The sequence below is a fragment of the Phascolarctos cinereus genome, unplaced genomic scaffold, assembly GCF_003287225.1.
Source record: "Phascolarctos cinereus isolate Bilbo 61053 unplaced genomic scaffold, phaCin_HiC Scaffold_2;HRSCAF=192, whole genome shotgun sequence".
In the NCBI taxonomy this organism is placed as follows: Eukaryota; Metazoa; Chordata; class Mammalia; order Diprotodontia; family Phascolarctidae; genus Phascolarctos; species Phascolarctos cinereus.
This window is the reverse complement of record NW_027555625.1, coordinates 277539072-277551599: the sequence shown is the minus strand read 5'-3', so window position 1 is coordinate 277551599 and position 12528 is coordinate 277539072. Positions and strand designations below refer to the sequence as shown.

The 12528-nt window shown below is 40.6% G+C and overlaps 1 protein-coding gene across 3 annotated transcripts in view; it reads left to right on the top strand.

Annotated features, from left to right (window-relative positions):
* FTO (FTO alpha-ketoglutarate dependent dioxygenase) overlaps positions 1 to 12528 on the top strand; it is a 418955-nt gene that overhangs the window by 147043 nt on the left and 259384 nt on the right. For all 3 annotated transcript variants that reach the window (XM_020985190.2, XM_020985192.2, XM_078150063.1), the window contains exon 4: positions 1321 to 1464. In XM_020985190.2, the coding sequence (XP_020840849.1) occupies positions 1321 to 1464 (144 nt within the window). The remainder of the gene's footprint in view (positions 1 to 1320; positions 1465 to 12528) is intronic.

Below are 12528 nucleotides of genomic sequence, written 5' to 3'. Positions count from 1 at the left end.
CTATATCAAATGACAAATATTTAGGTGGTTTAAAGTCAACAACAAATGTTTAGATGTTGATTTCCCTTGCTGTGCGTGGAAATAATAGAGAATGAAACTACCCACTGATTGCTCCAAGAGAGCCTCTTAAAAATGTACATGGGAGTGACCTGGAAAAAATTAAATCTAAGTTTTTTATTATGAGACTTTGTAAATAATTCTAGTTACAGCATTTATTTAAAAAGCATGCATAGTTCATGATATTTTCCCCTTCCCTGTTTCAGGATTTTTTTCAGTGATTCTTTTTTTCCCTGTATTTATAAATATCAGGGTTAGAACTGCTTTTCTTGCATAAGAGTTTTGTTAAAAGGTAGAATGTTTATTTTTCCTTTTCCATAGCTTATTTTGACCTTTGTACCCAATGATCACATAGTAGGATGTTCATAACTTAGCGTGTATATGGAAGTAGTGTATCTAGATGTATGCCTGAAAAAAGGAGGTGGGCTGGTCTTGTAGGAAGAGTAAAGTATAAGTGATTCATAGTTCTTTATTCTCCCTTGATAACCACATGATGGCAGAAGACCTGGAGGAAGGGCTCCCTAGCACATGAGATGACTGACCTGTGGAGGACTTATGAACAGAAACTACCCAAGATAAGAAAGCATGGATGGATTGCAACTGTTGATGAAGTCATAGATCCAACAAAGAAGGATGCATATAGACATCATTTTTTCAAGGATTGATGATTTTTGGTCTTGTGGGTTCCCCCATCACTAATACATATTGCTTTAGTAGGCAGTATTCATACATTGCTATATGTAAAATAATTCATCACCTCGTGCAGACTTTCTGGAGAACTTCTAACTTTGCCAGACTGGTTGCAAAATACCAGAAATGTTTTTCTGGGCTTTGACTCAAAGCCTTTCCAGAATGGTAGGATCCACTAACTTTCATGCACTCCAGGCATAGCCTTCAAGAACTTGAGGTCTCTTCTGTGCCATAAATGAAGGAATCATTTTAAGTGGATTTAAGTAGAGGCTGGGATGTCTGTCCTGTTTGCATAGGAGTTGTGACATACGACACAAGTAAAGCATCCTTTATTAGTCATGGGCTGGGAAGCACGATTTTGTATTTCTGTGTCCTTACTCATATTGCTTCTCTCTCTTCTCATGAGCTTCTCTTCCTCCTTTATAATGGATTTCCAAACCCTGTTCCTTCTACAAGGCTTAGTTCAAGTTACCACACACTACATGATGCTTTTTTCTGATGACTCTAACTCTCCCTGATATCCTGACCATATGGCATGTATCTGACCTCTCTTTCTTCTTCTTCTTCCAACAGGCCCTGAAGTGATCACTTGTGATAAGCAGAGTCCAGAAGGGAGAAACCCTGCTCTCTGGCATGTTGGTCTGAAGATAGCCTGGGACATAGAGACACCTGGTTTGGCAATACCGCTCCATCAAGGAGACTGCTATCTTATGCTAGGTAGTCCTGAAAAGAGTGAAAAGACATTGATTTCCCAACATTTGTTGGTTGTTTATTTTTTTCCATGTACTTTATTCTATGAGGAATGGAAACATCGTGTAGTAGATAGAATGTTGGATATGAAATCAGAGAGATCTGGGTTCAGTTTCTTTCTATAGCACTTACTGTTTGTGTGATTCTGAGGAAGTTACGTAATCTCTTTGGCTTTCAGTTTCCTCATCTGTAAAATGGGTACAATAATTGCACCCACCTCATTGGGTTGTTGTGAAGATCCAGTAATATGATGCATACAAAGAGCTTTGTAAATCTCAAAATGTTATGCAAATGTCAGCTATTACTATTACAACTCACATTTTTGTGTTGTTTTAATGTTTATAAATCACTCTCCTTTTAATACCTCTGTGGGGTATATAGTACAAGCATTATTATCTCAATTTTACTGATGCAGCTGAGGCTCAGCAAGTTTGATAAGTAAGTTGTCCATGGTATCAGAGCTGTTAGATGGCAGAGCCATGAATTGAACCCATGTCCCCAAATCCAGTACTCTTCTTTAAGAGAGGAGCTCAGATGTCATCCAGGTTTAATGGAGCTGACAGATCAGAACAGTTTAAACAAGACCCTTTGACATACTGGCACCCTTTTGTGGATCTTTCTTCCCCGCTCCCTCTCTCCCTTTCACTCTTGTATGGACCTCTTCCTCTTCCCCCAATCTCTTCTCGGGAGTAAAATGGAGAAAAGCTCTAACCCTAATTTACTGAAGTCCCCCAATGTGCTCTGTACTCTGGGATACCTCATCAGAATTGCTAAATGCTGATTTCTATCAGTCGCAGGCTAACCTGCTCTGAAATTTTTGGAGTATTTCCCTGCTAGGCAGGTTTCTAGTTATGAAAAGTTTGTTCCTGGATTTGACTTTAGTTTCCTTCTTATGGCCTCAGGAAGCAGCTGTCCTGACAGCATAGGTCTTTCCTTTGGTTTTTAATTCTTAATGAAAAGATGTTTCATAAGGAGTTTGTCTAACAGAGGCCTAAAAGTTTACAGGGCTTTGTTCCCACCTTTTTGGGGTGTATGTTTTGTGTGTATGTGTTTATGTGTGTTGTCTTATAACGCCTTTTTTTCCCATTCTGAGACCTTGTGTATAATGGGTAGGCTGATATTTTTCTTTGACCGCAGAGGTTCTCTGTGCATAATTTTTTCATTGTCTCCATTTCTTTGGGGACTCTCTAGCCCCTGGCTTCCTAGGGAATCCGCTCATGTGTTTGCTTTGAGGTTAGGAAACACCATGTTTTTTGGTAGCAAATACCTGGAAACAGATTATGTGCTTGTAAGGGAAGGACTGAACAAATTGTGGCATATGAATATAATGAAATGTCATTGTGCCAGAAGGAATTGTAACTGGGAGAGACACGGCTAGACAGTACTTTTTCTGAAAAAGATCTGGGGGTTTTAGTGGACTACAAGCTCAAAGCATGATGTGGCAGCTAAGAAAGGTAATAGGATTTTTAGCTGCATTGAGAGAAGCTTGGAGTCCATGAACAAGGAACCAGAGGTCTTGCTATACCCTGCTCTTGTCTGACCATATCTCGAGTACCGTAAGCCACATTTTAGGAAAATTGTTGATAAGCTGGAGAATCTCCAGAGGAGGATAGCCAAGATGACAGAGGTTCATTCCACAAGAGGATTAGCTGGAGGAACTGAGTAGGGGTATGTGATAGTTCCCTTCTCATGTTTGAAGAGCTATCACCTAGAAGAAGGATTAGATTTTTTTCAGTTTGGCCCCAGAGGGCAGAATGAGGATGGAAGAAAAAAAGGGGCAAATTGAAGTTTGATGGAAAGAAAAACTTCCTGGGACTTGATTTGTGTATGTGCCCCTGTGGCCTACTGGTTAGGAAAAGGAATGTGGGGCTGTTGCCAAGAGTTCACAGATAGCTGAGTTCAGACACTGACAGGAAGGCGTGATGGGGTTTACTGCATGAAATACTGGGCCGTCATCTTTGGGGAATGTGATCAAGCATCTTGATCCAAGGGAGAGTCAGTGGACCTGGATGTCTGTTCTCGGAGCAGAACAGAAGGGAATCAGGCTATAGCTAGGAGAATGACACCGTGTGGTATTATAAACATTGGAAGGAACTCCTCCAGAGTGCTGTTAGAGCTGCCCAGCACCGTAGCCCCAATTAGAGGCCTCAGCAGAGGGCCTGCCTGCCCAGGCTTGCTTTCTAGCCTTGGTGCAGAGACAGTAACACTGAACTTTTTAGATGCCAAGACATAGTTGCTATTAGAGAAAGGAAGAGTTATAGGGAGAAGGACCCTAGAGGAATAGCCACTGAGGACTCCCATTGGGAACACTTGGAAGCAGTGAAGACTTCCCCTGGTAGAAGGGGTGGGTGAGAGCAGTTTCTTCCAATGGCACCGTGGAGCTCTTAGAGCTTAGTCAGCCATCGAAGACGCCAAGGTCATCGTGTACATCCCAGGCCAGTGCCAGTATTCCTGCCTTTTGTCCTGCCACTGGACTTTGATGACTCTGCTAGGTAGAATGGGACTGATGACTTTGTGCAACTCTGCTTCACTTAAATCTAATTCACATGTACAAGTCAGGACATCACCTGTGATGTCATTGGACTTCTTCAAAACAAAGGACAGACAGTTGCCATCCTTAGGAGTTTTTTTTTGCTAGAAGGTCCCCATTCCTCACCACTCTCCATTGGGGGGGTTATTATCCTTGAGGAAAAAGGGGGGTCACCCCATGCCCACTCTTCCCCTCTATTTGAGGAGAGGGAATAATAGTTTCTTTCCAAAGACTGTCCTTGGGTATTAGGCTTGTTCTGGTTCCAGATATTGTAGCAATTTGGCCAGGGATATGGCCAAGGGAAAACATCTCACCTTTCTATATGGCACTTGAATGTTTACAAAGCACTTTCCTCACAACAGTGGTCTTCATAGGTAGTTCAACATTGTCCCTATTTTATAGATGAAACTCTTAAGTATTTAACATGCTTCACTGTCTGAGGCAGAATCTGAACTCATGTCTCCTGATTCTCAGTCCGGTGCTCTCTCTTTCAGTCTACTGTACTGCAGCTTTTTAAGGCAAGAAGATCATAGATGTAGACCTGGAAAGGATCCCAGGGGCCTTGGGGTCCAGCTCCTTTATTTTTACAGAGGAAGAAGAAACCAAGTCCCAGAGAAGTTTGGCTTCCCCAAGGTCAAAAAGATGGTAAACGTTAAAAGCAAGATTTCAACCCAGGTCGTCTGGCTCCAGAGCCAGTACTGTTTCCCCTTCACTGTGCTTACAGTAATATACTTATGATAGCCATTAGGTTTCTACCATTCTTCCAGATTGTAAACAGGCATGTTGTTGTCCTTTAGAAAAAGAGATAAAGTCGCTTACATGAGCCCTCATCCTCGATTTTTCAGCTCTTGCCTTTAGACTTTGGGGAAGCATCTTGTCATAGTGAACCATGCCAGGCACAGAACTGTTTACCTAAATTCAATAGTTAAATAATTCTTGTTAAGATGCTCTGTTTACATACAAAAGGCATTCTTCCCCTTCCCCTTTCCAGAAGTGACTGGGAACTAATGTTACCTTTTCTCACTGCTTTTAAAAAACAAATAGCATAAGTAGCCCCACGGAGGGACCTCAGCTTTGCCTGCTGATAACTGAAATCTGAACTTCATAGCACTTATGAAAAGGAAACAGTTTAGCTCAATTTATAATAATATATTGGTCTACAGAGGAAGTGCAGACTGAACCCTGCTGTCTCAAGTACATACTCCAGGGGTGTCTGATGGGGAACGTGTCGGGTACCTGTAATAAATCCACAGTCCAGGGAAGTGAGTGAAGGCCCCGCTGGCTGTGCCTGAGGACACACTTAACTGGGGTTGTCACGGTTTTACTTTTAAATTGGAATCTTTGCCCTAATCTCGGAGTTAGACATGACCAGATTTGCAAGCAGATTTACAATTTTCACTAATTTTCAGACCATGACTTCAAAACACACTTAGTGGGGGGAAAAATACACTCTGGTCTTTCTCAAAGAAGGATGATTTACTTTGCCCCAGATGTTTTCCATTGACTGAATGCTGCTTGGGAGTTAGGGACTTAAAGCAGCTTGGAGACAAGCTATGGGTTTGTTTTTGGTGGGGTAGATTCTAAAGTTTGAGAAGCATCAAGACATTATCTTTATTAATTAGGAGTTAGTCCTACAGGTGGGGTGTTGAGGGGAGCAAAGGTAAGGGCTGAAGCCTGTTTAGGCATGAGTGTTTCTAGGTAAGCTATTTTTAATGTATCTACCTCCTTATTTAAACTGTTTCTCTATACCTTTGTTTCCTATAATCTACCTGAGTTTCATTTTAGTGTGACCAAACTTCCAGCAGTCAGCTGCTTTCTTCACCTGCCAAGGAAGAATACTCATAGTATATACAAATGATGTCCTTGTTTCTGAATTTGTGGTCAAGAAGCCTGGATTTTAGTCAGGCCTCTACTCCTAAGAGCTTGTGTATCCTTGCGTGAGTCAGTGAACTTCTGGGCCTCAGTTTCTTTGCATGTAAAATCAAGGGGTTAGAGTAAGTGATCTAATATCCTCTGACTTTCTCTTGGACCATGTTAAGTGGGGTGACAGCACAAGTGATTAAGGAGTTCTGAGTTCTAAACCTGCCTTACTCGGTAAATTTTGCCTAACCTTTTGATATACATTTTCCTTAGACATCCAGGGTACAGGGAAAGGAAATCTCACCACTTTTATCAGTGGGGTTAAATGAGTCTGTATCTGTAAGTTGCTGAATCAGTGTTTTGTAGTGACCGCAGTGTAATCACAGTTATGGATGGGTTATACCTAGATAGAACTCCGAGAGTAATTTTTATAGATTGTGTTAGACTTCCTTAGGAAAGCTGGGGCTTGGAGGATTAATGTGTAAGGAGCAGGACCTGGAGCAACCTGAAAATGGGATGCAAAATAACATGGAGATTAGCACCAGCTCTACTTTTTTTGAGTCATTAACTTGGGGCACTTTGTGTAATTGCCCCATGAACGGGAAGGAGGAATGGTGTTATGGACGTCAAAGGTTCTAACTAGGGTCCTTCTGGAACTGACCTCTGAGACTGTGGTATCTTTGTCAACCCACCAGGTGGCACTCACTCAGTCTCACCTCCATATAGAAATACTATATAAAGCAAAAGGCTTTTGTTGTCTCTTCCTCTGACCCCCATCCCCCACTCTCAACTGGCCAACTGAGGTTAAATGTACATGTAATTTATGACTTAATCATAAATTCAAAATAATTATACTTTACTACATCTCGGGGGTCTTGAAATGTAGGTGCTGTGTTCTGCTTTCTGCTGGGGCCTAGGGAGGATGGAGAGACAGTAATAAATTATAACTTCAGGCTGCAGTTGGTAAGCTTGAGGAATTGCCATTTAAGTGGAAAGTGCTTGAACAGCCAAATGAGCACCTGTCATGTTTCTTTTCACTTTGAAAAGTAGAAAGGTGACAGCACAGTTTCAGCTGCTCGTCCAATATGAATCTAGGCTTTTCCTACCTTCTCTGTTATTGCCATGTTTATTGCTTCATGTTCAGCTCTCGCAGGCCATGGGATATTTCTCGCCTCCTGAAATTTCCATTCTAAAATATACGAAGAAGTGCAGACCTAGGCAGAAATGCATATAAACATAAACAGGTTGTCTTGGTCTCTATCTCTTTTTGCACCCAGGTGAAATCAGAGGTGTAGGTGTAATTGAATGAATTCTGAGTGGAGGAGCAGGGCGTCTGCTCCCAGGCACTTTTCTGTGAGATTATTTGCCCTCTCCACCCTGAGACAGAAGGCAGTCTTTTTACTTTTTCCCTGCCCCTCTTCACTAATCAATTATGTCAAAAGAGTAGAACTTGTGGATTACTTACCTAGGAGTAAATCCCCAGCTCTGTGCAAGATTTAATTCAACTAACAAGACACTGATGGCATTTTTGAATGGGAGAATTGGAGCACTTCTAACTATTCTTTGAGTTCTCGTCTATACAGACTCTAAATCAGTTTCCCATCCTTGAGCTAAGGTGTGTTAGGAGAAGTGGAGAGACACACTTACCACATTTTGCTTTGTAGCTTATATCACTGATTTAGTACTGGAAGAGATGTTTGAAGTCACCTTGTCCATTCTTCTTATACCACTGAGGGCTCTGAGGTCCAGAGAAGTTCAAGGGGGGGGGGGAAACCAGGATTTGAACTTAGGTCCTCTTTTCTAATTTCAACCATCTTTTGATTGATTATACTATTTTTTTCTTCTTTTAAATAGTATTTTATTTTTTTCCAATTACATGTAAAGACAATTTTTAGCATTCATTTTTTAAAATAAAATTTTTAATTCCAAATTTTTTCCCTTCCTTTTTTCTCTCCCCCCTTGGTAAGCAATTTGATATAGGCTGTATATATGCTATTTAATTTTTTTTAATATCCATATCATCCCCTCCTGTATCATTCTATTTGATTTGGTCTTTTTTTTTTCCTGTGTCATCTTGCACATGCTAGGTACTCAGTAAATACTCAGGCAAGGTGAATTACTCTGCAGTGACCTAATTTTGGACAAGGGCCTACTTGGAATATCTGGTTGGAAAAGACCTTAAGAGATCATTTACCTCTTCATCCTATATATAACTATGTAGGACAGTTTCATGACCCTCCCCAGAAAGAGATGATTATGTATCTGATTCTTAGGAATATCCAGAAAGTATGTTTCTCAGCCTTTAATCTATTCAGATATTTAACAATCTTTGCTATATTCCTTTCTATCTTAGTGAGATAACCAATGTAACATCAGATTGTATGTTGCTGGTGATAGCTCACATTTATATATTGCTTTAAGATTTACAGAGTTTCCTCCATAATAGCCTTGTGAAGTAGTTCCTTTTTTGTTGTTGTTTGTTTTCTTTAATCTGGACCTGTGATTTCATAAGGTCAGGAGCTCCCAGTGAGCTGTTCCCTCTCTCAGTGTAAGATCAATACTTGTTCTATAACTTAGTTTTAGAAAGTTACCTTGAAGTATCTTGGATCACAGTCACCACCAAAATGGGTGAAAGGTGGGACCAAAACCCGCTTCATGATGGTGAGGCCAGTCTTATTGTGTCCATCTTCTAGATGAGGAAGGTGAGGTTGAAATTAATTTCAATGCAGCATGCGTGTATTAAGTGCCTAGTCTGTGCTAGAAGCTGAGGCTACCAAACCAAAGAGGAAACAGTCTTTACTTCCAAGGAGCTCACATTCTCCTTGGAGGACTCGGGGAGGACAGTGTATCAGTAATGTAACCCGGACTGCAATAACAAACATCCACTTGTCACGCAGTCCAGAGCTAAGTCTGAGCTCTTGCGGTGGCCGCATCCCAGCTAAGGCCATGCATTTTGTCAGAAAATGAGTAAGTCGTTATAAAGTTGTAAGATCTTAGTGCTATTCTTAACTCCACCTAACTAGGGTCTGTCTGCAGAGAGAGGCTTGTGGAAAATCCCTTGACCAGGGATTAGCGTCTTTGGATAATAAAGTCACATTATTTTTGTATGTTCATCTATTTCTTAATTCTGTACTTCAAGGAAACGTAAATTTGTTTTCCACAGAGATCTCAATCCCTCTTTGTCTAAGTTGATATCCTTTCTGAGTTGTGCTGACTGAAAATTCATATTCTTTTGTGAGCTTAATGAGGCTGCTTCTTGAACGATAGAGCCCACCCCCGGTTTGATAGTGGACCTGCGAGAGCTTGAGTTTTTCTGACATAACCTTAGTTAACACAGGCTTACTCCCATACCACACTGAGATATCATGGGGAAAGAATTTTAGTAGAAGATTGTCATGTATTGCTTTTCCTTGGTCTAAAAGCATTGACAATTTCTGTGATGCTCTGATGCTTTGTGCTGGGTTGGGTTCCTACTACATACTCTCTGTCATTAGTGATCTTTTCAAAGAGGATGAAGGCATGCAATGGAGGAAGCCAATTTATTTTCCACAGCCTGTGTTATGGCTTTGAGCTCTTGAGTGTACCAGGAATGATTTTGACTTTCCAAGTATAATTAAGTCAGGTTAAGCTTTTGCTAGCAGAGCTTAGTAACATTGATCCCAGTAGAATTTGTTTTCTATCAAATTATTCTTTCAGTCAATTTTTAGCCCAGTCAGCATTTCCATCTGATTTTACAGACCTGAATGGTAGTAGAGTTTGATCAAACCATCATGGTGGGTTCCCCAGTATTTCTTGCAGTTAGTCTAAGTACAGACCACCCTTTCGTGAATGCCCGTTTTCCCTCCCTGGTGCTTCTCATTGGCCTAGCTTTTTAAGTCTTTTCAGGTTTCAGAGACGAACCAATAGGCTTCTTCCCAGATGTCTGGTGGAAAACTTGGGGAAATAGGGAGAGAGGGATGAAGGTAAGCAAATTATATGGAGGAACAGAAATCAGGGGCTCTTACCAGCTTCTGTTTTTGTACTCTTTCACTTCATATGGAAAGCTCTGTTCGCCAGGGGACACTAGGGTAGGCTGATAAGCCTCCACAGAGAGAGAAGCAGAAGAATACTTTATTCTCTCTGCCCTTCAGCCTATCCTACTTTTCATAGGCTCTCCTTGTCTATCTGAATGTAGCTCCACCCCTTTTCCACATCTTTCTAGTCCCTCCTACTCTCAAACCTCTTTGGAAAATGGTTAAAAGTGTTACAAAGTGTAAAGTGGAGAGGTTTGGAGGAAGAGGAGGAGGAAAGCAGGGAAAGAAAGGGGAGGAGGTTTGAGGAACAAAGTCCAGGTTAAACCAGCTCCATCTGAAGTGGGATTAAATTTCCCTATGTACATTTAAAGTTGTGAAAATGAATTATTAACCTCAAGAATTCAGTTCCCTCAACACCTCAGCAGGATAGCCAGGCCTTCCATCAAAGGATAAAAAACAAGTTTAAACTTTGCAGCTTGGAGTCACCCTCATCCCTCTTTTAGCCTACTGAAAGAGGTTATGCTCCTGTGGAAAATGGTATCTGTGGTGAGATTTATGGAGTTAGACAACTTCTATCCTGAAAAAGGAAAGAACTTCCATATTTACTTCCTTTGTGGAATGACTTAATGATCCCTGTATGTCCTAAAAACTAATTTGTCTTCCACAATATCACATTTACCCTTAGAAAACAAATACCTGGTTGGATCTGGCTAGTTATCAAATAACCATGGAAACCTAGAATATCAGAGCAAGAAGAAATTTTAGGCGTTGTTATGCCTGACTTTTCCTTACCTCCCTCCCTGCCCCTGTTTTGTAACAGTAAACTGAAGTGAAATGACTTACCCATTGTCACCACAGCTGGTGAGTATTATAGCTTAGAATCAGGCCATCTGATACTGAATTCAGCATTTTGAAAACTACATTATGTTGCTATCATTTTCCCTTTGGGGAGGATTGATAAAGAGATGTGGGCCTGCTTTTTGCAAGGCCACACTATATTATATCATTGGGTATGTGCTTCTGGAACTCTGCCTTTTTACAGCAGTGTGAATATCTGTTCAAAGGCAGAAGGACCCTGTGTATTGCCCCTTTTGCTGTTCAGTATAGAAATTCTCTCATATTAGTAATCTCTGCAATACTCCCAAGATTTGATGCAAATATCAAGATTGAAGAGGTGTCAGGGATGAAAACTTTAGTGACTATAGAAAGTACCAGAGTGGCGTCCCAATATAAAGTGTGTTTGCCATTGATGCACATTTACTTTAACTTAAAGGGCACTTAGTAGAAGTGATGTGATCTAGCAGACACTGAGTTGGGGGGATTATTGGGGCGGGGAATGGAACATGTGCAATGAAGAGTTCAGTAGTAGTAAGGGCCAGGGCAAGTTTTGCCTGTCTTGCTGGAGTACCTCATGTGTGAAAAAAGGCTCATGCTAGTATGAAGGGCTAGACACTGGTGTTCAGAATTTGGCTTCCACATTGATGTGGCATGTCATACTCAACCACCAGGTAGCCAAAGATGGAGCTTTTTTCTTTCTCTATTTTGTTGAATAAGTTTTCTAGACTGTCTGAGTTTCTTAATTGTAGAACAAAAGGCCATTGGTTAATTGTGTTTTGCAATGTCATTGGCATTCTTTTCTGCCAACAATCCATGTCTCATTAACAAGTGGCGCTTTCATGTTTCTTCAATAAAAAAATAAAAAGTAATCTTTTAAGACTGGAACTGCCATTTCAAATATCCTTTGAGACTCCATGAAGTCTCATACACTCCATGAATCTTCAGCCACTTTTATGCAATTAGAGTTTTAGACAAATTACAAACTCTCAAATTAAAATTGCTAGGTTCTTTCTGAAAGTCATAAAGGATTAGAGACAGTTGGAAGCAATTTCAAGAGAGTTCCTCAATTAGAGGGTTGCCAAGAGTTTAAATGAAGGTGCAAACCTGAGAGTAATACTTCTAATACTTTTTTTGCCACATGGACCGAATCAGATTAGTTGCTACTGAAAGGAACAAAAGCACTTAACAAATCTGTTCATTAGGATGGTTTCTCCTTAATGATGTCTGTGGTTCTTAGTATTAATAACACAGAAGTTACTAGGATTCAGTTGGGATTTGCAAGACTAATCTTGACTCTTTCTGACTCAGGTATCACTGTCTGCAGTGACTGTTTCTCCATTTCTTATGATCCTGGCTAGAACCCATAAAAATGTTCATTACCCAACCTGAGCCAGGTTTTAAGCAAACATGTGACATGAATGCTACCTTTTTCTTTTCTATCCCTCACACCTCCCAAACAGGAAAGCTTCTTCCTCTGTTCCCTCACCCCCCCACCCCAGTAGCCAAAGTCAGCTAGTCATATTTAGGTGGGTATTATACCAAGTTTCTGGAGAAAGAGTAAATGGGGTTAGAGTTCTGGCCTTTCAGCCTCCATTTTTTGGAGAGGATATTCGATTTGAACTTTCTTCTTCTAAAATAATTTGCTTTAATCTTTTGAATTGAATTATGCATTTCCAAAAAAAATTCTTATTTTATGTCATTTCCAGACTCCAAAACACAGTGGAATAAGTATAGTAAGTTATATGGAATTTTCATTGCCGGGAATGTAGCTATTAAATACTTTTTAAAGAT